This window comes from Lepidochelys kempii, chromosome 9 (assembly GCF_965140285.1).
Source record: "Lepidochelys kempii isolate rLepKem1 chromosome 9, rLepKem1.hap1, whole genome shotgun sequence".
NCBI classification, from domain to species: domain Eukaryota; kingdom Metazoa; phylum Chordata; order Testudines; family Cheloniidae; genus Lepidochelys; species Lepidochelys kempii.
Window position 1 is genome coordinate 901,179 of NC_136388.1, and position 23,420 is coordinate 924,598.

Genomic DNA, 23,420 nt, shown 5'->3' on the forward strand with positions numbered 1-23,420 from the left:
CACAGTTGGCTTCTGTCTGTGAGAAAAGCCAACACTGTGCCACGGCGTCACTGCATGTGGGCTGCAGCGAGGGGCCGTGCGTCTGTCCCGCTTTCTGAGAACCCTGAGCACATGGACATAAAGGCCCCCCACTGTGGGTTGTTGGGGCAGCCTGCATGCATAGCAGCTCCCCGCCACTCCTCCATCCTGGTCAAGGAGATTAATTTGGGCCACATGGGTTCCAGCTGAGGGCAGGTTTTAACTGCCTCTTGCCTGGACTCTTCTAGCCTGCTCCAGGGGTCCCGCTGAGGCCTTTGCTGAGGGATAGAGAAGGTCACCCCAAGATGCACTGAGCCAAGGCTGCTAGGTCCCCCCATTGTGTCCGTGGTTCTCTGGGTGAAGGGGAGAGGATCCTGGCTAAGTCAGTGCACCCAGACTCCTGGCCATCTCCCGGTCTTCTGCCTCGTGCATCACCGAGGGCTGCTGTAGGGTGAGCCTGGGGCTGTTGTGATCTTTGGCCGAGGGTTTTACTGACCCTGGTGCAGTGGACTGTGAGCTTCTCGCTGTCTTTACATGCCACGTGAGGTGAGCTCTGGTTTAGTGGGCTGGGATCTGGCTGCGGGAGGTGCCTTCTCCAGCCAGGGCTGCGTGCAGCGTGGGCCTGCACGGGCATGCTGGCTTTGGGGGTCAGTCTTGGTGACCGTCTCTCGGGGAGATGCTGCCAGCTGCCTGCAGCTCATGCAGAGATTAGATTCTGCCTGCTTGTGGGCTGGCGTCAAGGGGAGAGTCCAGGCAAGCAGCCCTCATCCCTGTAAACTCGGGGACTACCTTGGCAGGGCTAGCTCAGCTCGTGTGTGGTGGATGTGGGCCCCGGGGCTGGAAACGAAGGGGCTCGTGTTCTGGGAGGCCACGTTCTCCAGTGTCTGGTGGGCACATCCCTGCAGCTGTCAGCCTGCAGGCCTTAGGGGCACAGCCCAGTGACTCTCTGACGCACACGTCCCTTGGGGCATGTGCACTGGGGTTTGCTCACAGAGGGCTGCATGGTATCAGCGGTGGTAACGTTGTTGAGCACTGCTAAGAGGCTGCTGCATTTCCATGATGGCTGGGGCAAGCCCTGCTTCTGATGTGTGTTGAGGGCTTGGTCCTCTTTGGCTGAGGTGAGCTGTGCACCCAGGCCCAGGTGCCGGGAGCAGCTGGGGCCCTGGTGATCTAATTCAGCAGAGCTGATTTAGGTCAGATACTAATTAAAATACTTCATGAATACTACCATTAGAGAGACAGGGTGGGTGAGGTATGTCTTTTCCCTTCATTAGCGCTGTGTGGTTCCAGAGCTTGCCTCTCTCTCCAACAGACATTGGTCCAATAAAAGACAGTCCCTACCACATATCCTGGGAGTGACATGGTTACACCACCACAGCGTATCACCCTGACTGTGTGAAAACAGAAAGGGAGCTGCTGAAAGCAGGCAGCCCCCAGTGGGAGCTCAGCAAGGCTGACACTCCAGATCCAGTGAACCAAGAACACAAACCTGTTTCCTAATCAGGTCCCACATGTTGGGCTCTGTGCTCGGTGGGATGTTTCTCACTTGGACACTCATCCGCCTTTGTCTCCTCCACATTAAACAATCAAGCACGTATCATTTGGCAGATTTAAATGCTGTCTCAGCCAGGGCTGCAGTCTCCCCCGCTCCCTAGAGGAGCCCATCGAATCCGGACCCCTGACACGCAGCACTTCCCTTTGTCTCCCGTGCAGCTGAGCTGTTTGAATGCTGTGTGATTCAGAGGCTGGTGCAGCGTGAGTTGTAGATTCCACAGGCAAAGTCATACACACAGAGCTCGCTGGAAATGAGGCAGGCCCAGGTGCTGCGGCCAATGACACATTTGGGGGCAAGGGTGCTGTACAAAAAGGATTTTTGTGGAATGCCACAAATTATTCATCTTGCAGCAAACCCTTGTCCGTGTGCAGGCAGCATCCTGGAGGCTGGAGCATGCATGCATGGCCCAGATATGGCTTGGAAAGCAGCTGCTGTTCTAGCAGAGTGGAGCAGAACTCTGCTTTAACAATAGAGCAGCTGGCCCTAGAGCAAGGGCAACACACTCCCACAATCAGGGTGTCTCCCCTGCTCCCCATTGTGTCTCCTGTACATTTCCTTGCCACATGGGGGGGATGTGGAGCAACCTGGTGGGAGGTTGCATGCCCCTGGAAAGGCGTACCAGAAGCCATGCCCCATGCTATGGGAAGCAGCACAGGATACGTGGGGGAAATAAATCAGTCCCATGATCCTGTCCTTCAGATTTTAGAAGGGCAGAGCCCCTAGGACGGCAAATAAGAGCAATGTCTGCAAAACAGGCTCAGCGCCTCTGAAAGATCAGCCCCAGCTCACGCGCTGAGCAGGATGGGCAGGTCTGGGTGAGAACCACGTGGGGGTGGAAGGGGGTGAGCCTAGCACTATGTGTCTTCCCAGCGCATACACACCTGGGCGCTGGGGAGCAGCCCAGGAAAGAAGCCAAGTGAAGCGGCTCTCGGGGCTTGTAGATGCAGGGTGGACACTGGCCGGGGGAGGGCAGGAGGCTCAGCCACTGGGAGGCCAGGCTGACATCTCAATCCCGGCCTAGAGGAGGCCCCGTAGCACTAGTGAATGGCAGCAATCTGGAGCAGCAACTTCATTGTCACGCTGGCCCCAGGGCTGCGAAGTGCCGCTCCCGGAGGGGTCAGTGGGGACCCTGGGGGTATGGGACTGAATAGACACAGGAAGGGAATAAAGGGAGGGTGGCAGCACCAAGGAGCCCATCACAAGCAACTGACGGACGGGATCCCGACAGGGCAGTTGACCGGCTGTCTGGACACAGGATGTGGCCATGGGCACTGCAGTCCTGGAGTGAATGGCACTGGCATGGTTGTACGGCACAGTGCTGGGGGCCGGGGCCAGCATGGCAGGGTCGTGGGCAGACAGTGAGCCGGTGGTGGTCTCCAGGACAGCATCTTTTTGGGGCAGGCCATGGCTGACACACAGAGCAACAAGCCCGCGGAGCAGTCTTGAACAGCACAGGCGAGAACAGAGATGCCCCGTGCTGAGCACACAGCACAGCGTTCACGAGCTGCAAGCAGAGGGCATCCAAAGGCAGGAGCTCCGTTGCACACGACTGACTGATCTCAGGAATGCCTGGCCCTCGGCCAGTATGCCCAGGCCATGCTCCCAGGTATGTTCATGTTAGTGTCATGGTCACAAAGCCGGCTCGGCACGTCCCAGCAGGCAAATGGCAGATAGAGCAGCGCAGGGCAGCACTGGCCAGAGCGGGGCAGAGAGTCACGACTCAGCCTGCAGCCCAGCCAGGCTCTGGCCACCTAACGAGTGCAGCTGGCTGTAGCAGGTTGCCTGACTGGCTTCGGCCGGTTGGTTGGAGAAGTCAGCAGACCGGCTCTGAAGCAGCAGCTGGAAGAGGTTCTCTGCTTGCTTGTTGCCAGCCCTGCCTCAGACCCGGTAACTCAGTCCTGGCACGTCACTGATTTCTGCCTTCCACTCTGACCTTGGGTTCTGGCCTCTGGCTCGGTCCCTGACCCCTGCTGCAGACGCTGGTCATGGGGGCCGTGGCTGGTCACGGAGAAGGCTGCTGCTGAAGCTTCTGGCTCTCCCAATGATCCACTGGTGCAAAGCCCTGGCAGGCATATGTGGTGTTTAGACAAGGCTCAGAATCCCAGGGGCCCAGGGCAGACCAGGCCTCCCCGGCGCAGGGGTGCAGTTACCATCGCTGTGAGCACATGAGGAGGCTGATGCTGTCAAGTGAGATGCCACAGTCTGGCATCACGTTGATTGCCCGAGGCTGAGCACCCACGAGCCCTCTGGGACCCTGCATCTCTGGCACTCAGGCTGGTTTCGTTTTGGTGCCTGGATCTAGATGTGGGGAACACGACTGCCATGTTGGCCTGGGTGTGTGGCCAGCTGGCCGAGAGCCATCGTGGGGGGAAGGTGCCACACCCCTTGTTGCACAACCCACGTGGTATCACAGGGCCGAGGCAGCGCGGCGCACGCTGGAGGACTAAACGGCTCCCTAGCCAGGCACTGCAGTAGGCCAGGCCCAGCTGGGTGCGGGGGGGGAGGCAGCGTGACCTCCCTGACTGGCTTTTCTGCAGAGCACAGGGGCCATGCTGTGAGGGGGGCTGTGGCCCTGCATGCTGCTTTCTGCTGCACAGCACTGCGACATGCAGGCAACTGCAGTGGCCGAACTTGCTGCCAGCTCCCTTTGTGTGGGAAGGGCAGCGTGGTGGCTGCAGGAAGGGAGAAGGCAGAACTGGGACAGGATTAGCATGCGGCGGTGGCTGAATAACTGGGGTGTGGAGCCTGGGCGCAGAGGGTGCACCGGGCCTGGCTGAGGGCATGCATGTTTTCATTGGTGTTTATGGCCATCCTTTGCCGATGGGAGGACGGAGATCTTTCCGCGAGCGTGGCCACTGGCTCTTGCTGGTGTTGGCCAGGCTGTGGCCCAGTGTGGTGTGGCACAACGCATGGTTTGCAGGGGCTGCTTCTCCCCTGTGCGTGCGTGTGTGTGTGGGCACAGCGCATGCAGACCAGGGCATGAGGGTGGGTTTCCCTAGGCTGTGGATGCGTGGCCGTCTGCCAGCCCACTGGGCTGTGCTCCCCAGTCACCGGTTGTCACTGTGCCTCAGTGGGTCACGCTGAGGATGCCAGATTCAGGACAAACTGCTGAGAAATAGGGCAGACTCACCCGCAAGTGGCAGTTATTCTTCCATAAGCTGTAACAAAAGCAAACTTCTGTCTCACCAGGCTGGCTAATGAGAAGTCAGGCATGCAGTATCCTGAGGAATCCCAGCCCTTGTCACAACCCAGACACCAGATGTAAGGATGAGTGGTTATTGAAAATCAATTTCACCAGACGGTTCTTCTAATCTCGAGATGAGTCACATACCCAGCTCAATGTATAACGCAGATCTTACCAATAATCACGCTGTTGCCAATCCTTTTGTATCTAATATCTAAAGATTTATTTTAGGGCTGTCAAGGGATTCAAAAAATGAATCACGATTAATCACATGGTTCAAAAAATGACCCTACAAGAAATGGGCTGCGGTAATGCAGTGCCCGGCCTGGAAGCAGATGGAAAGCAGTAGGAACATCTCCTTCCTCCAGGTGCATTGCTGTGAAGATGCTGGCCCGTGGGGGAGGGAGTTTTAAAAAGAGCTTTAACAAGCAGTAAGGTGACCATACAAAGGGCAAATGGGACACCAGGCGGGGCCGGCCCGAGGCCCCCCCCACATGGGGCCAGCCTGAAGCCACCTTCCCCTGTGGGGCGGGCCCAGCCCAGCCTGCTCTCCTGAGCCCTCCCTCCCTTCCACTCAGGGCTGGCCTTGCCGCCCTCCCACCTGCACCTGCACATTCCTCCGGGCCCCGCTAGGGGTCGCACCCCACTTCTGGGGCAAAACTGGTCATGTGTGTCATGTGTTCTGATCAGCAGCTGGCAAGAGCTAATGGGACATATGCCCGGTTTTGGCAAAAAGAGTTGGGAAGGGTGGGACAAGGCTTAAGAAAGATCTGTGTTGTGGACGGTGGCACTGCGGAGCTGTTGCTGTGGGACCTGCGATGCCAGTAGTTGGGAGGGTCAAGGGGGTGGGGAGTGTGGCACGGGAGCCTTCGCATGGCTGCTCTGAGCCACTCGCTTGCAAGCAGCCATCTCGGCGGGGCTGTCACTTGGGGAAGAGGGAAGGACGGTGCAAGGGAACCATTCAACCCATGTGCATGCAAACACACACACACGGAACCAAACACTGAAGTTCTCCAAAACAAGGCATTCTCAGCAAGCTTTTTGCAGAGGGAGGGAAAAGTGAAAAGAGGAGTTTGCTAATTAGACACATTTGACAGCCAGCGGTACAAGACTGGAAGCTGCACGCAACTGCACTCCAAGAAATACCGCACCTTTTTCAATTATTCTGCATCATTCCTATAGCACTATAAGTGTGTCCAATGATTTACAAAGCAGAGGAGATCTCTTCGCTGCCCCGAAGTCCTTTCAATTTGAAATCCGAGCCCAGAATCCCATCTCACCCAGAGCCACACGGCCTAGGTTTATCAGACTCCACAACTATAAAATTATACCCCCCCCCCAAAAAGGAGAAATTAAATTTCACACCAGTACTCCCTATCTTTGTGATACCATCTGAGAGCACGGCTAATCCCTTTGATTGGCTGAAGTGAGGGGGCGGGTCAGAAAGCTGGCAGCAGACTGCATTTCTACATGTGCCTGGCACATCACTAGGCTGAGCTGCACAACTCTTCACTGTCATGAGTACGTGTTGCACAAAGATTGAGAACTTCATTATTCCTAAGGGAAACATCTTCAAACATGTCAAAAACAGTTGTCTTCAGTAAGATCCTAGTCCAGGGGTTGGCAAACTTTTTGGCCCGAGGGCCACATCTGGGTGGGGAAGTTGCATGCAGGGCCATGAATGTAGGGCTGGGGCAGGGGGTTGGGGTGCAGGAGGGAGTGCGGGGTGTGGGAGGGGGTGCCGTGTGCAGGAAGGGGCTCAGGGCAGGGGGTTGGGGTGCAGGAGGGATGTGGCAGGGGGCTCAGGGCAGGGGATTGGGGTGCAGGAGGGGTGTGGGGTACGGCAGGGGGCTCAGGGCAGGGGGTTGGGGTGTAGGAGGGGGTGCGGAAGGAGGCTCAGGGCAGGGGGTGGGGTGCAGGAGGGGTGCGGCAGGGGCTCAGGGCAGGGGGTGGGGTGCAGGAGGAGTGTGGGGTGCAGCAGGGGGCTCAGGGCAGGGGGTTGAGGTTCAGGAGGGGTGCGGCAGGGGCTCAGGGCAGGGGGTGGGGTGCAGGAGGAGTGTGGGGTGCAGCAGGGGGCTCAGGGCAGGGGGTTGAGGTGCAGGAGGGGTGCGGCAGGAGCTCTGGGCAGGGGGTGGGGTGCAGGAGGAGTGTGGGGTGCAGCAGAGGGCTCAGGGCAGAGAGTTGGGGTTCAGGAGGAGTGCGTCAGGAGGCTCAGGGCAGAGGGTTGGGGTGCAGGAAGGGTGTGGGTGCGGCGAGGCTCAGGGCAGGGGGTGGGGTGCAGGAGGGGTGCGGCAGGAGCTCAGGGTAGGGGGTGGGGTGCAGGAGGAGTGTGGGGTGCAGCAGAGGGCTCAAGGCAGGGGGTTGAGGTGCAGGAGGGGTGCGGCAGGAGCTCTGGGCAGGGGGTGGGGTGCAGGAGGAGTGTGGGGTGCAGCAGAGGGCTCAGAGCAGAGAGTTGGGGTTCAGGAGGGGTGCGGCAGGGGCTCAGGGCAGGGGGTTGAGGTGCAGGAGGGGTGCGGCAGGGGCTCAGGGCAGGGAGTGGGGTGCAGGAGGAGTGTGGGGTGCAGCAGGGGGCTCAGGGCAGGGGGTTGAGGTGCAGGAGGGGTGCGGCAGGAGCTCAGGGTAGGGGGTGGGGTGCAGGAGGAGTGTGGGGTGCAGCAGAGGGCTCAGGGCAGAGAGTTGGGGTTCAGGAGGGGTGCGGCAGGGGCTCAGGGTAGGGGGTGGGGTGCAGGAGGAGTGTGGGGTGCAGCAGAGGGCTCAGGGCAGGGGGTTGAGGTGCAGGAGGGGTGCGGCAGGAGCTCTGGGCAGGGGGTGGGGTACAGGAGGAGTGTGGGGTGCAGCAGAGGGCTCAGGGCAGAGAGTTGGGGTTCAGGAGGAGTGCGTCAGGAGGCTCAGGGCAGAGGGTTGGGGTGCAGGAAGGGTGTGGGTGCGGCGAGGCTCAGGCAGGGGGTGGGGTGCAGGAGGAGTGTGGGGTGCAGCAGGGGGCTCAGGGCAGGGGGTTGAGGTGCAGGAGGGGTGCGGCAGGGGCTCAGGGCAGGGAGTGGGGTGCAGGAGGAGTGTGGGGTGCAGCAGGGGGCTCAGGGCAGGGGGTTGAGGTTCAGGAGGGGTGCGGCAGGGGCTCAGGGCAGGGGGTGGGGTGCAGGAGGAGTGTGGGGTGCAGCAGGGGGCTCAGGGCAGGGGGTTGAGGTGCAGGAGGGGTGCGGCAGGAGCTCTGGGCAGGGGGTGGGGTGCAGGAGGAGTGTGGGGTGCAGCAGAGGGCTCAGGGCAGAGAGTTGGGGTTCAGGAGGAGTGCGTCAGGAGGCTCAGGGCAGAGGGTTGGGGTGCAGGAAGGGTGTGGGTGCGGCAAGGCTCAGGGCAGGGGGTGGGGTGCAGGAGAGGTTCGGGGTGAGGGCTCCGGCCCGGCGCTGCTTGCCTGGAGCAGCTCTGGGGTGACAGCGGCACGCAGAGGGGCTAAGGCAGGCTCCCTGCCTGCCCTGGCCGTGCGCTGCTCCCAGAAGCAGCTGGCGCCATGTCCCTGTGGTCCCTGGAGGATGGCGGGGCAGACGGCTCCACGCGCTGCCCTCGCCTCCAGGTACCTCCCCTGAAGTTCCCATTGTCCACGGTTCCCTGTTCCAGGCAAATGGAGGTGCAGGGGCGGTGCCTGCAGGCGAGGGCAGGGCACGGAGCCCTCTGCCTCCCACCCCTTCCCTAGGGGCCGCAGGGACATGGTGCCGGCCGCTTCTGGGAGCGGCGTGGGGCCTGCAGCGCCATGGGGCTGGCAATCCCGTGGGCCGGATCCAAAGCCCTGAGGGGCCAGATCCGGCCCGCGAGCCATAGTTTGCCCACCCCTGGCCTAGGACATGGGACGATAGATGGAGACAGACGAGGTGCACAAAGAAATGGTGATACAATGATCGGTCAGCATGACTGGCAGTGGTCTCAGCACATCATCAGCCAGTTACTCCAGCATAAATCCAGAGCAACTGCACTGGCCTTCTCTGGCGTAACTGAGATCGCAAGCTGGCCCCGATCTCCAGTCCCCAGCGGGGCTGGGAGCAGTTCCTCCAGTGAGAGCGACATTTAAAGTCACCCTTTTAAAACTGGCTGTTTCAATAGCGCTGACAGCCCCTTGCCACGCAGTCGCTCGCAGCTGCAAAGTACCGCTGCGGCTGCAAGTGCTCTGCCCAGAAACACGTCTTCCCTTGTCTCCCTTCGGGGAGTGGCTGAAAGACAGAAAGTCTCTGCAGTTTTGCATCGGGTGCAGATTTAAGCCATCCGAGCTGCATTCCAAAAAAACAAGCGTGTCAGGGATCAGGGTGTGGCTTGTGCCAGCGTTAAGGAATGATGACCCCAGCACACTTATAAAATAAGTGAGGGCAACTCGCTAGACAGCTGTTCCTCATAACCCGGGCCTCTATCAACAGCACTTTGCTTCTCCTTCTCAGCAAAGGTATGTTGCCAAATTAATTGATTGAAGGTGCATGTCAGTATAAAATGGGAGCTGCTTTCTTGTGCCCTGTGGTTGTCGTATTCCTTGTAGACAGGGGTGCTGACACTGTATTTCAAAAATAAGGGACTGTTTTCTTAGCACCCCTGCCCCACCCCATCCCGATATTTTTTATTATTAATCCTTAGCAGGACTCACCTTCATTCGCCAGGGATATTTCTTGCTGCTTTTTGCAGCACTCAGCAACTCCCGATCTTGTCCAGAAGAAATCGTAAGTGCTGGAACGAGGGGTGCTGCAGGGGGCACCACCCTGCTGCCTTGAAGTGGTTTCAGTCATATACAGGGTTTACAGTTTGGTTTAATGGCTGTATTCGTGCCCCTGCCCGCAAGCCAAAAATGCTTTGATTGGATTTATTTTTAATGTATGTTTTGGAAGTGTGCTGGGACAGCCAGGAAAGGTTAAGGGCTGTCTGCCTGTCAGGGGTAGGGGGTCTAGGGTTGAAGATTTTCCCTCGTATTGTTGCCAGTGAGTTGCACACCCTCTAATGCCTGGTGGAGGTGCTCAGCTTTGAAAGGGAGAAAAGAGAAATACACCAGAGCTCCTTTGGGTGCCGCCCAGCAAGGGGAGAGCGAGAGCCACCAGGAGGGAAACACCAGGAAAGGTGGCACTAAAGGGTGGGCTGCATTCACCCATGGAGCCCACTGCTCTGTCTCTTTCACTAGCTCTCCTGTCTGCTTGCTTCTGTCCCAGAGAGCCCCAGCCGCAGGCAGCAAAGCCAAAGCCCCCTGCCTGTTTACAGACCCACCCTCAGGATGGGGCCATTCATTACAGCCCCTCAAAGTCATTCACTGACGCTCCCTGGGAGCAGGTGGTGGTGGGGTTTCTTCTCTAACCGCCGGTCAGCGTTTTACACAAAGTACTGATGCAGCTTCCCCTTGGATCAGGGCACTAGCCCAGCGTTTCTCAAATGTGGCCACCATGGCCGCGTGTGGCTACCAGGGGCTTTTCTTGTGGCCACAGCTTCCCGGACTGAGATTGAGGTGCCAAAGTAGCAGCCCCCCTCCCTGGTGCTCCCGGATGCACTGCCTTGGTGTTTGTTGATAGCTGGGGCCACCATCGGGGTTGAGCCCTGCCCCCCTCTGGATACACCTGGGGCACAACGGTGGAGGAGCAGGCAGCCATGGTTTCCCCACCTTCCCAGGGGCCGTGGGACTCAGGCCCTGGGGTGGTGGGTGACAGGCTCTGGATCTGGAGCAGGGCTTCAGGCTTCAGTCTTGGGATCCAGCTGCGGGGCGGCAGGCTCCAGGTGCATGGCTTTGGGCTCTGTCCTCTGGCCATGGAGCTTTGGGCCCGGCCCCCCGCTGTCTTCCTGGCCCCAGCTGCCTCCCCCGATCCCCCATCCAGGGCTTGTTTTGTCCCCAAACTTGCCAGGGCTGAGTAAGTCTGCTGTGAAAAGTGATACCTGTATGTTAGTTAATATCACTTTTCACAACAGACTTACTAGCTAGCAATAAATAAATTACGATTTGGACATGTATATGTGCATATTTATTGGTTTTTCCTAACGCTAATTAAGTATTTTAGGAAAAAGCGTGAGAGCAGCCACCAGCAAGAGTTGGTGGCCGTACTCTGTGGCCACCAAATTATTTGTCCTAAGAACCCCAGCACTAGCCTTAAAGCGCAAGCCTGGGAGGTGCTGAATGCCCTCAGCGCCCCTGGATCTCACTGCCGGTCAGGGCTGTGCAGTGCCTACAAACCGTTGTTTCCAGGTTGCTGTTGCTCTCCTCACCATATGCAGACGCAGGCGTGGCAGTTTGCTTCACCAGGAAGCATTGGGGATGGGCTTGGCCATGCTCGAGGTAGGCACTGGGCTATTGGCCATTTTAAGACTGCCTTCGCAGCGGAGTGCTGGTGGTTTCCGTCCTTCCACTCCTTTTCCTCTGACTGTGGTTTTAACCTCATCCTGTCGCTAACGCTCTGTTTGTCATCGTGTCACCCCGTGCACAGATTTGCTCCTCCGGGAGGCCAGGCATTCTACGTTTTATTTCTTTTTAGGTCCGGTTCCCATTTGCATCCACAAGTGACCATGCCAGGGACTTTGGCGCTGCTTTCAGTTCTGTTCAGTCTCCTCCACATCACCGAGGGGCAAACGTTCAGCTGGGGACCGTGTCCGGATCCACCAGTCCAGGAGAACTTTGATGTTACCAAGGTGTGAAGAACTCTAAAATCCTGCTGGCTCAAAGCAATTAAGGCAAAGAGGGTGTGTAAAGATCAGCCAGCCTGCCAGGGTGGCTGAACAGTGGAGCAGATTTTGCGCTCCATGTGCTATGCCTTCCCTTGTGCCCACTCCACAGAGGACGTGAGTCTAATAGTGACACCCTTCGCTCTGTGACAGTGCTTTTCATCCATAGGTCTCAAAGCGATTTACAAAGGAGGTACGTACCATATCCCCATTTTACAAACGGGGAAACTGAGGCACAAAGGTACATTGACTTGCCCATGGTCCTACAGCAGGCTAGTGGTAGAGAACCCATGTGTCCTGAATCCCAGTCCGGCGCTCTGTCCATTAGGCCATACTGGTACAGCCTCTCCTGCCTACAGAGCCTGGCTTTCTAGCTCAAGTTGTAGGGATACATGCATTTAATTCTAAAGGTTGCCAGTTTAGTCCCTTCTGTGGACCAATGTGGTTATTCTCACACAAACGTAGAAAAGTTTCTTTGAACTGAGCAGAATAAGGACAATGTTAATGAAGGAACTAGACTGCCCTGTAGCCTGTTGATCACATCCATTGAATCCCTGTGAATCTGAGGACACTAACAAGGCTTGTTCTGGGTTTTCTTTTTTCAGTATGTTGGGAAATGGTATGAAATCGAAAAGCTGCCTGCAAGCTTTGAGAAGGGAATCTGCATCCAAGCCAATTACTCACTGAAGGAAAATGGGAAGATTAAAGTGGTAAATCAAGAGCTCCTGTAAGTACCTTTTTCCAAGCTTGTATCCTTGCTGCAGCAGGATCCCAGTGAGCCTTGAGTTTTCTTGCCGCTGAGCAGAGAGAATCTCTTAAATTACACTAACTGGCTGATATTGTCTTTCTCCATATCTGCCAACGCAGCCTCATCTCACTTCCAGAGGGCACCATGCAATGCAGAGGGGATGCTCACCTCATGGTTTCAGTAACTCAGCTGGCAGGACAAGCCAGAGATCTGTTGTCAGAGATAATGCATGGCCCAGCCGCACTTCATCCCTCTCCTTGTGCTTTAGCTTGGGTCTCTGGTCTCTGCGCTGTACCCTTTGAGCACCGGCATGTCTTGTCGCACTGCAAGCCTGACCCGCGAATAGGAAATACATCAGTGCGTACAGCCACTGGTAAAAGAGCATGTGCTGAGTATTACGTGCTGTCCTGCAGCCCTCGCTGGCCTGAACCTGATGTGACTTTACTAGTCTCAGGGTGACGTTCATCCCTGGGCAGAGGCAGCACGAGGCCCTTGCACCGCTTGGTGCTGAACAGGCGCCTGGGCCCAGTGCTGGCCCCTTGCTCACGGGCGGATGCCACCAAAATACCAGTTAAGAGGCCACAAACCCAATCCAAGTATATTGGCCATTTTCAGTGAAGCAAGTATTTGTAAGTCTGTTTTTGCAGTATTCACTTAGCTCTGGTAGTACCTGCTGTGTAATGTGTGCCAGAAATAGCTACCCACGTAAACCAATGAGCATTGTAAATAGATTGTTTGTGGTATTTTACTTGTGATTTGCAAGCCCAGAGCTCTTCTGAATTTTTGCAGGGACTGGTCCGGGTGTTTTTTCTATAGTGCTGTCAGATAGTCTCAGCTTTCACAGGAGGCTGTTGTGAGTGAATGAATGAAAGGTTCTTTGCATTCCCTGGCATGACATGGTGGCTTTGTTCTACTGCACATAACAACATTTCAGTCCATTCTTTGTGATTGGCAGATGAGCAGTGCCCGTTTGCCTTTGTGCCCATTTTCCTCTGTATCTGCTTAGCACTGTCTCCTCTCCTTCTTTGCCAAAGAAGGGCCTGACAAACAGCAGGGTAATTCATTGAGTCCATATTAAACTGCAAGAGATGGGGGAGGTTGTAATGTGACTGACGGTCTGTGTAATGATTTCACTCTGTTCAGGATCCTGAGAGCTCCAGAATAACTCGAGCTGTTCGAGGTAAAGAACACCAGCCCTCCTGTGCATACAGCCCTGAATGCAATGGCAGATGGAGGAGGCTGCCACGAGAAGGAGCCAGGGATGTTTTTTGCTGTTTGCATAGACCCATACATTCTCAGCGCTCACACACACTTCAGCCCCTTCCAATCTCTCTGCTCTTGGTGGGGCAAGGCAGCAACCATAACAGATAATACTTGTCATTTTCTACCATTTTGTATGTTCAAAGCACTGTACTGGTACTAACAAACTAATTCTCACGATGGCCCCAGGAAGCAGGTGGGCAAGTATTGTAACTTTCTCCTTTTTACTGATGGGGGAAACTGAGGCAAAGAGGTACAATGACTTGCCCAAGGCCACAGAATCAGTGGAATAGGGAATAGAGCTCAGGATCTCTTGTCTCGTAATCCCATGCTCATTTCTTCAGACCATGTGACCTCTCCCTTGCCAGTCCCCAAAAGTGGGCAGTTCTTGTTATAGGGGTTTTTGCTGTTGAGTGGAGGTGTTGGGACGATAGTTCAGAGTCTGTAATTAAACAAATCTTACTTTATTAAACTGGGACATGTAATAAGCAAGGGGAATAATATGCTTTAATCTACGTAGGACACGGGCAATTAGACAGGTGTGAACATGTGATACGATTGCTGGACGCTGGGCAAGTTCTGTGGGAGTCGGAGGAGGGATGTCAGCATCTCCTACCCTTTAACAGCAGAGGCCTGATCCCCACTGCCTGGCATTGTGTGTGTGGCGGTTACATCAACCTCGCTCTGTCAGTGTCTACTCACTACAGTTTTGCTCCGGCCGATGCAAGTCGCCCACTGCACCAAGCTAATAACTCCACCGCCGCGAGAGGTGTTGCGCTTCGGTCGATGTAGTTAGGTCAACGCAGTGTCAGCACTTCCATCGGTCTGTTCTGGCTGTCAGCCCCAGCAGCTGAAACCAATGTAATTACTATGTTGGCTGTATGTCGACATGACTTAAGTTTGTCACGTAGACTTGCCCTGATTCTCCTGTCGCTTACACTGACCTTGCGCCCCGCCTCTCCATTCAGTGGTGTGTGTTTTTTTTTTTTTTTTTTTCTCAACAGCGGTGTCAGCAGCAGTCCAGGGAAGGAGCACTCCAGCCGGCAACAGCAGCAGCTCAAGGGAGGGAGAAGGAGCTCCAGCCAGCAGGGCAGCCAGAGAAGAGGGAGGGCTCCAGCCAGCAGGGCAGCCTAAGCGGACTGACCCTCCCTCCTGTACCTATTGGGTTCCGGGAAGTGGGTGGGCGGAAGCCCGCCCACTGCTATAGGACCCCCCACCCCCACCCCAGCCTAAGGGGAGGATCCACAGGACCTGGAAACCAAATGATTCTGGGGGACAACTAATGAAATAACAGGGACAGGAGTGCGGTCAAAGGGTTAAAAGAAGGGAGCCTGACGGGGACACCGAGCAGAGAACCCCGGACAGTGCCCACTGCTCCTCAAAGGCGTCAAGGGAGCCAGTGGACGCTGCCTGTTACTCCATATTCACACCAGTGTGAGTGAGAGGAGAGCTGGTGTCCTTGTGCTGCACCTCTTTCACCCATGCAAAGTGAGCGTGAAGTGCTATCAAATCCGAATGCTCCAGACACTTAGCTTTTTATACCCTTTTTGCACAGGTATAAGTCTCCACCCAAAGCACAGGAAAGTAGAGAATTGGTCCACAGATGGTGGAGAATCAGGCCCTGGGGGCTATTTTATTATGAGTTAACTTTGTAAGGAAACCAGGACAGGGAAAACTGAAGCATCGTGGAAAGAACAATGACAATTTCTGAATTTTAAGCAGATCTTGGCCTGCTCAGGGGTTGGGATCTCAATTTCAGAGAGAAAGGAGAAGTGAATAGGAAATGATGTCTCTTAAACATTCCCTGCACCATGTGAGCACATGCAGGGCTATGCAATAGGACGGAGTGCCAAACAAGTCACACTTCCCCTTCCTTCCCCTCCTTCCTATTATTATTATTATTTTAAGGTCAGGCTTGACAAAGCCCTGGCTGGGATGATTTAGTTGGGGGTTGGTCCTGCTTTGAGCAGGGGGTTGGACTAGACGACCTCCTGAGGTCCCTTCCAACCCTGATATTCTATGCTTCTATTATTTGCATTGTGATGGATCAGGGTCCACTGTGCTAGCCACTGTACAAACGGAGAAAAAAGGGCAGTCTCTGCCCCGAGGAGTTATCTCCTCAATCTTATCCTCATCACTGTCATGTCTGAGAGCTTTCCAGCAGTGTAGTAAGCTACATGACAAACATCTGTCACTTGCTTGGGTTTTTTCTCTCTTCGTCTCCTACATGACAATTTGGGGATTTTTTAATTTCTTTATATTAATAGACTGTACATACACTATACCATGGGTTTATAGTTGCAAAACACACACTGACATTCTGCTGACACAAGCTGTTCAGTTCAGCAACATACAAAGCAGGAAAATACACCAGAGAGGCAGTTGGTTGTTCTGGGCTAAGTGGCCCCCAGCTCTGATCCTGTATGGCAATCCCGACGTTCCTATATTGCCATCTAGATTGCTCTGCATGGCATGACATCTAGAGTGTGCTGTTACTGGAAATCGAAACATGTCATCTAAAAGTTGATTCTGTGCCTATTGGGAAGCTGCTGTTAACTGGAACACACGTTATGTGGGGTTTTACTTTGGATTTTAACCGACTATATGTAGATTACCACCTCAAGAGAGTGAGTTACTGGAAATAACTGTTTAAATGTGATTGCAAACCTGTCCCATTAATTTCCAAACCTCTTGTTCTCCCCTTAGCTCTGACGGCAGAATTAATCAAATCGAGGGGGAGGCTGTCCAGGCAGACGATGAGCTGGCCAAGCTGGGTGTCAGCTTTTACTGGTGTAAGTGTGTTTGTTTAAAGGCTCATCCTGGAAGAAGTTTAAAGACATTCCCTGCACTGGGCCAAATCCTGCTCCTAGGGTCTTGCTATTGGCTTCAGTAGCACCATGAATTCTGCCCAGAGCTGGGTCCTGATTCTGTTTGCACACTGGTATAGATCAGTGGAATCCCATAGGTGTAAAACTAGTTCAAGTGAGAGGAAAGCAGGCCCAGTGGTAAGGCCCCCAGATGAGAAACGGTTCAGGATAAATGTTTCTGTGGCAACTAGGAAGTTGGACAATGATTTTATTTTAATTTAATTATGTGGCTTTTTTCTTTTCTTTCACTTGTTATCATGCCATCAAGGCTTCTACCATCGTTGTTACATGCCCGTTTCTCCTTGTGCACAATATTGTTTCAGAAAGTATTCCCTTTGTCCACCTTTACATTTGTTCCTCACACCTTCCTGCTGCCTTGTTAGAGGTTTGATGGCTGCTCTGATGTCTCCTGTGTGCGTGGAGTGGGGAAGGAGACTATTCTTATTCACAAAAAGTAATCCAGGGAAGGGCTAGTTCTGCGCTACCATGCACGATGTCACTCGCACACTGGGGGAGTGAAACGTGCTACCATTTTCCTTGGTACAAGGCAGTGGAGAATCAGGTCTGGATCAAGGGATGAACCCTGTAACCTGTGTTCTCACGAGTACGTCAGGCTGGACCAAGTTCCCTCCATCAGACTGATGTCAACCTGACCTAACTCGAACTCCATTTAAGTCAACAATCTAAATTTAGACCAGTCTCTTCTAACGGAGAGCAGAATTAGGCGTGTCAGCCAGATCCTCAATGAATAAATGGTGCTACTGTACCCTATGTAGAGGGGGCTCTGGCTTCCCTGGCAGCCGGGCCTGGGTGGGGGGCAGCCTGCCACTGCCTCCCCAGCCAGGCTTTCTCAGGCAGCTGCTGCGCTGCATGGAGCGGTGACCCAGAATGGCTGGTGGCATGAGAAGTGTCTGGTCCCACCCTGTCCGCTCCCCCTGGGCCTGACTGCCAGGGGCAGAGTCTGCTGGGGGACAGGCGCAGTGGGAGGACAGAGCCCCTCTCCCGCCCTCCCGGTGGCCAATCGGGGGGGGGGCACTTGACCCCTCCCCCCGTGTCGTCCCCTGCATGTCTTTGGCTGAACATCATGAAATAAAAACAGGAAAAGGGAATTACACTATTTGGCTTTAGCTGCAGGTCTGACCCAGTGACTCTAAGGGGGCAGGGGCAGACACCAGGTGTGAGGTGTGGTGGAGTCATCTCTGGGCCTACCAACATGACCGGTACCCCCTGATGTCTGTTCTCATGTGCACCAAACTCCCCTTCATTCCAGCGTGTGGTGGGGGTTTGGTTTTTAACTGTGGATTAGCTGTTGGCACTAGGCTGTATTACACATCCAGCATAACTAGTAATGAGTCTTTAGTTCAAAATTCTATTGGCTTTCTTGAATCTATCAGGTGTAACATGAAAGCTCTACATAATAACTTCCTGCCCTTTCATAGGTCACACAGCAAGTCAGTAGCAAAACTGGGAAAAGAACCCAGGAGTCCTGACTTACCGTAACTCCTCTAACTGCTTAACATACACCAAGGAAAATCAAATGTTGGTTAATCATATTTTCTAATGATGCCCCTGCTGTTTTTCTAGTCATGCCCTCTAGCCCTTACTGGGTACTCTCCACTGACTATGAAAACTACTCCATGGTGTATTCCTGCACTACTTTTATCTGGCTCTTCCACGTTGAATATGCCTGGATTCTGTCAAGAACTCCCCAGCTGCAGCCAGAAACTGTGGAACGCCTGAAGAACCTTCTCCGTTCCTACAAGATTGACACTGAGAAAATGAGGCCAACTGATCAAATTAATTGTCCTCCTGAGATGTAGATCCCACTGTTTAGAAGAACAAGTCCAGGATAGTTATGAACTCTGTTGCTTTCTTAGTGTTGGTTAAAACCTCTTAATTTAGAATAACAAACTCTTTTGCTAATGGTAGCTTGTAAACCCTGACTGTAATGTCTACGTGTGATAGCAGCTACGTAGCATTGGTACTCTGCCTGTGTAACCTCTCTCATGTACTTTGAGAAGCCTGAGTAAATTATACCAAAACCCTTTCCATCCTTACTGTTCTTTCAGAGTTAAATAGGCTTTGAGTGCCGATTCTGAAGTTCTGTGGCCAATACAAGTTCTCAGGAATGGATGCAGGAGGATGTAGGCTGTAGCATACAAATGTCCCCTGGGGAAAACTGTTCTCATGGCATCTGGCAGGCTTGGTTCTTCGCATTTGTCTTGATGTCTGGTAGGCCTGTTATCAGCACACGGCTCAATCAGCGACATCATCACTATCGTCTCTCTAACAGCATCCTATTGACATAAGAGGGATTCTGTAGGGAGGCCAGAATTTGGGAGCCAAGATTCTCTACAGAGAGAACTTTTGTCCATTGTTTACGCTGGCAGCTCTATGGTGAGAGATGTTTATTTTTACTTGAGGAATGTAATGGCTTCGCCAGCATGGACATAAGCTGCTATGAAGGCCACAGAACTCTTCAGTGATTTCACTGGTCTTTGGGTCAGGCCTTGTATGTCCAAATCTCAGATTGCTAAATACATCCCAGAGTGTCTGCACCAGTCGCCCATACCCCCGTCTGAGAATGTGCCCTCTCCTTTCTGTAACTATGATGGAAGCAGTTTTGTAAGGGGAGAAGGGAGCAGCGTCTATTCTGTGTCCTAACCTAAACTGCTCTCGGCTTCTGAGATCTGTAAACAAGCAGGGAGAGAAAGAACATCTTCCCGCTGCTAGAGGCTGACCAAGTGACAGGCAAATGGAGCTCTAACCCTGCCTTGTAAGTGTATTGTACTTCAAGGATTTCATCTAAATACTCTGTCAATGGAAGGCTTTCATTCACATCCTGCTTGCTGCTTTTTTATTCATTGGGATATAGCCGGGACATCACCTTTTCCCCTGACAGATATTCAGGAGTCAAGATGACTCTGTATACGTAGTAACAATACAGCTCCTTACAAATGAAACCAACATACCTGCGGTACAGCTGCATAGACTTTTTCCTTCAGACATGGGGAATTGGGGGTGCATAGTCCTTCCCCAGAACACAGACTCTGCCTCTCCCTGTAATGTCACACCGCTGACCAGTATCCGCCCATTCCGGCTCTTCCTATGTGGCTCCGCTCTCATTAGCTCTATGTCTTTGTCTCCTTTGGAAGCAAAAGGTGTTTTCCAGGAGAGCAGAAAGATTTACCAAGGTGGAGATTCCTTTCCGTTTGGCCATAAAAAGAAACAAAGCCAAGTCCACAGTGACGTACAGTAGAAAGCCTTTTGCTAGAAGCAGGTATCTCCTATCTGATGATGTAGTGGGGTGGTACTTGGAAAAGGCTTGGACTCTTCCAGCTGGTTTAGTTCAGGCTCATTCTCCAAGTGTTGCTTCCTCAGCATCTGCTTCTGTCAATAATAATTGCAATTATATACATAGTGTTTCCTCTACAGATGCACTTTACAGAAGTGGGATAAGCCTAATTCTCCCCCTTGATGGTATTTTATACAGATGAGGTCACTGAGGCTAAGTGACTTGCCCAAGGTTGCACTGTGACCTCAGTGGTGATACCAGGTATAGGCCCCACATTTCTTTGCTGCCAGTCTTGTGCGCACTCTGCTAGACAACAGCTATCCCTTGTATGCCATCCTGTGCTGGGAACAGGGGGAACCAGGGTCACATTCTGGATCCTAGGATAAAATTAGGGTGATCAATCCCCATCCTATTTGCCCCCAAACACAGTAGATAATGGTCATAACCTTTGCTAGGTGTCCCAGGGCACTGTCTTCACAAAGGAGATAACTTTCTGCAAGCTGTGTGTGATACAGACTGCTGCTGCAGCCTGGCCACTGGAGGAGGAACCGCTACTGTGAACGGGATTTCCCTGGAAACAGTCACAACAAATGTTAGTTCCACAATAGCTGCAGAGAGAAGACAGGTGTGGCTGATGCTTAAAAGATGCCTGCAGGTTGTCAATGAGAGCAATTGTCTCAGGGCAGGTGCGTGCTGGGTCAGTGCTGCTCAAAGTAAAGCTGCCTTTGAACATACCTGTATCTGGTTTAATTCCCTTTGGCCCCAGATACTGCCCGGCCATGGGGAAGCTCAGAGACAGAGTGTGGCTGCCTGGTGTACGGGGGTGGGGGGAAGCATAAGCAATGCAGCTTCCCTAGGCCATACAGCTTCCCAGCCCTGTGCATTCATGCAAAGAATCATAGAATGATAGAAGATCAGGGTTGGAAGGGACCTCAGGAGGTCATCTAGTCCAACCCCCTGCTCAGAGCAAGACCAATCCCCAACTAAATCATCCCAGCCAGGGCTTTGTCAAGCCTGACCTTAAAAACTTCTAGGGAAGGGGATTCCACCAACTCCCTAGGTAACGCATTCCAGTGTTTCACCACCCTCCTAGTAAAAAAGTTTTTCCTAATATGCAACCTAAATCTCCCCCACTGCAACCTCAGACCATTACTCCTTGTTCTGTCATCTGCTACCACTGAGAACAGTCTAGAGCCATCCTCTTTGGAACCCCCTTTCAGGTAGTTGAAAGCAGCTATCAAATCCCCCCCCCCCACTCTTCTCTTCTGTAGACTAAACATCCCCAGTTCCCTCAGCCTCTCCTCATAACTCATGTTTTCCAGTCCCCTAATTATTTTTGTTGCCCTCCGCTGGACTCTTCCCAATTTTTCCACATCCTTCTTGTCATGGGGGGCCCAAAACTGGACACAGTACTCCAGATGAGGCCTCACCAATGTCGAATAGAAGGGAACGATCACATCCCTCGATCTGCTGGCAATGCCCCTTCTTATACATCCCAACATGCTATTGGCCTTCTTGGTAACAAGGGCACACTGCTGACTCATATCCAGCTTCTCGTCCACTGTAACCCCTAGGTCCTTTTCTGCAGAACTGAAAAGGCCAGGGACAGTCAGGCTGTGAGAGGAAAGTACCATCCTGTGCCACTGAGTTTCTCTGTTCTGCACCTCTCCTACCTACCCCTTTTGTCTGGGGCTGAAAAGGGCTTCCTGCCAAACCCTCTGCTTAGAACAACCTCCCAGCTACTGTTTACTGAGGTGCCTCCTGGGCAAAACCTCCACCAATCCACCCATGCTGTGAAATGCATCAGCTAGAGCCAGCGCACCTATCTCTGTGTGGTCCTCATGGCAGGGAGGGAGCTCTGTGTGGCAGGGAAGCTGTTTACAGCAGACGGTGTGTCACAGGTGTTACGTGCACACTTACAGCTCAGCATGTGTACACTTACAGAGCTACCGCTATGACAAGAGCAAAAAAAACGCGAACGTCCCACCTGGTTATCTGAATTCTGGGGAGGCTGAAGTGTCAATGAAAATTCAATACAGGTCAAATTAGTCTCCAGAAATCTTGTCTATTAAACGTGAGCACCAGCTAGTGCACTGGAAAAAGCATTGTGACAGCCTTCATCCTTGTTAAAGACAGACAGCAGGAGTCAGCGTTTGCCATCTATTCACTACTGTAAACAGGGGCTAATGCACAGCTGCTTATGGGATATTTATGGGACATATTGGTTCCTATGTCAAGAAACAAATGAGCGTGCTCAAGCGTGCAAGGCACCCTGTATCATCCACTCAGTCAGTGGGAACCCCGGTCATTCAGCACTCTGCATCACTAGGTCTGTAGCAAATTCTGAGGGTGGACTGCAGCGAGGCAGTGGGTGAGGATTCCATATAGCATGCAGGTGCCATTGAGGGAGTACCTGAGAAAGCAACAGATTCAGAAACCAGACACAGGAAAAGGCCAAGAAAACATTATTGTCAAAAGCAAAACTAAATGCAACCGACATGATTTCAAGGTAATTGTGTGCTTGAGCGAACACAGGCTGGCAGCCGTCAGAATCTTTGTAGTGATCCCAGGTCCTGGCAGTGCCAGCTTAACTCAGTAGCTCAGTAATTCCAACAAACCCATATATTTGTTTTGGCAAGGCTGGCAATTGGCAGTAGTTTTGTTTTGTCATCTTTGCAATCAGCTACAACTGGCTAAGCTGGTACATACTCATTATGCGAGGATCCCTGATGTGTGTGGAGTACATGGCAAAGCATGCTCTTGCACTGAGGCATCCTGATAACACTGCAGGGAATCAGCACTGCATAAATACTTTGTCTCCAAAGGGAGGGATCTTGTAGTGATCAGAGATGCCTGCCATGTTTAATCTGTTATCACAGGAAAGCCCTAATTCCTACTGCCACAGCTGTCCTTGTTGCAAAGTCTAGAGCCATATTCAACTGCATTTACAAACTGGAGCCCAGAACTACTATTCAGAAAAAGGATGCCCAGGCCATGGTGTCAGGAGAGCTGGGTTCTGCTTTCACTTCTGTTACGTACCTTAGGAAAGTGATTTAAACTTTCTGTGCCGTATTTCCCCATCAACACAAGCGAGATGATGATAATATATACCCACCTCTCAGGAGAGTTGTGAGACCACATCCATCACTGTTCACAGACATTCTCAGATGGCAGATGCTATAGAAATGTCACTTGGTAACATACATTAAATAACTAAACAAAGGGTTCTTGCCAATTCTTTCAGAGGCGGAAAGGGAGAATGTTGGCTGGGGGCAGGTGCAGTGATGGCAGACCCTGTATAAACTTCCCAGTACAGCTCTGACTAAAGCACCTTCGCACTCAGTCACCACCGGGGCTATGCCTGGGCCTTTCTGAAGGGAACAACCTACCTACTGGGCTGCCTTACATGTGTCTGGCTAGCAGGGATTAGCATGAGGGCACCCAGCTCATTTCATATTTTATAATACACATGATTGAGCACAGTTGTGGTAGGACAAAAGGCTGTGTCTGTGTGACCAGCAGTACTATTCCACAAGCATGATTTATAAATGCAAAACTGGAGGTAAGAAGGAGAGGGACTTGCAATGAGTGAAGTTTTGTTTAAAATCACTATAAGAACATCCATGCTGGGTCAGACCAATGGTCCATCTAACCCAGCAGCCCATCTTCCAACAGGGGCCAATGCCAGATGCTTCAGAGGGAATGAACAGAACAGGGCAAGTATCGAGTGATCCATCTGCTGTCGGCCATTCCCAGCTTCTGGCAGTCAGAGGTTTAGGGACACCCAGAGCACGGGGTTGCATCACTGACCATCTTGGCTAATAGTC

At 53.1% G+C, this 23,420-nt stretch overlaps 1 protein-coding gene across 1 annotated transcript; it reads left to right on the plus strand.

The window, feature by feature from the left end:
- Positions 1-9,004: 9,004 nt before the first annotated feature.
- On the plus strand, positions 9,005-18,347 carry APOD (apolipoprotein D). The gene is made up of 5 exons (XM_073358978.1): positions 9,005-9,183; positions 11,237-11,390; positions 12,029-12,150; positions 16,138-16,223; positions 17,883-18,347. The coding sequence occupies exons 2-5, from the start codon at positions 11,268-11,270 to the stop codon at positions 18,116-18,118; spliced, it is 567 nt and encodes a 188-aa protein (XP_073215079.1). The 5' UTR covers positions 9,005-9,183; positions 11,237-11,267; the 3' UTR covers positions 18,119-18,347.
- The last annotated feature ends 5,073 nt before the right edge of the window (positions 18,348-23,420 follow it).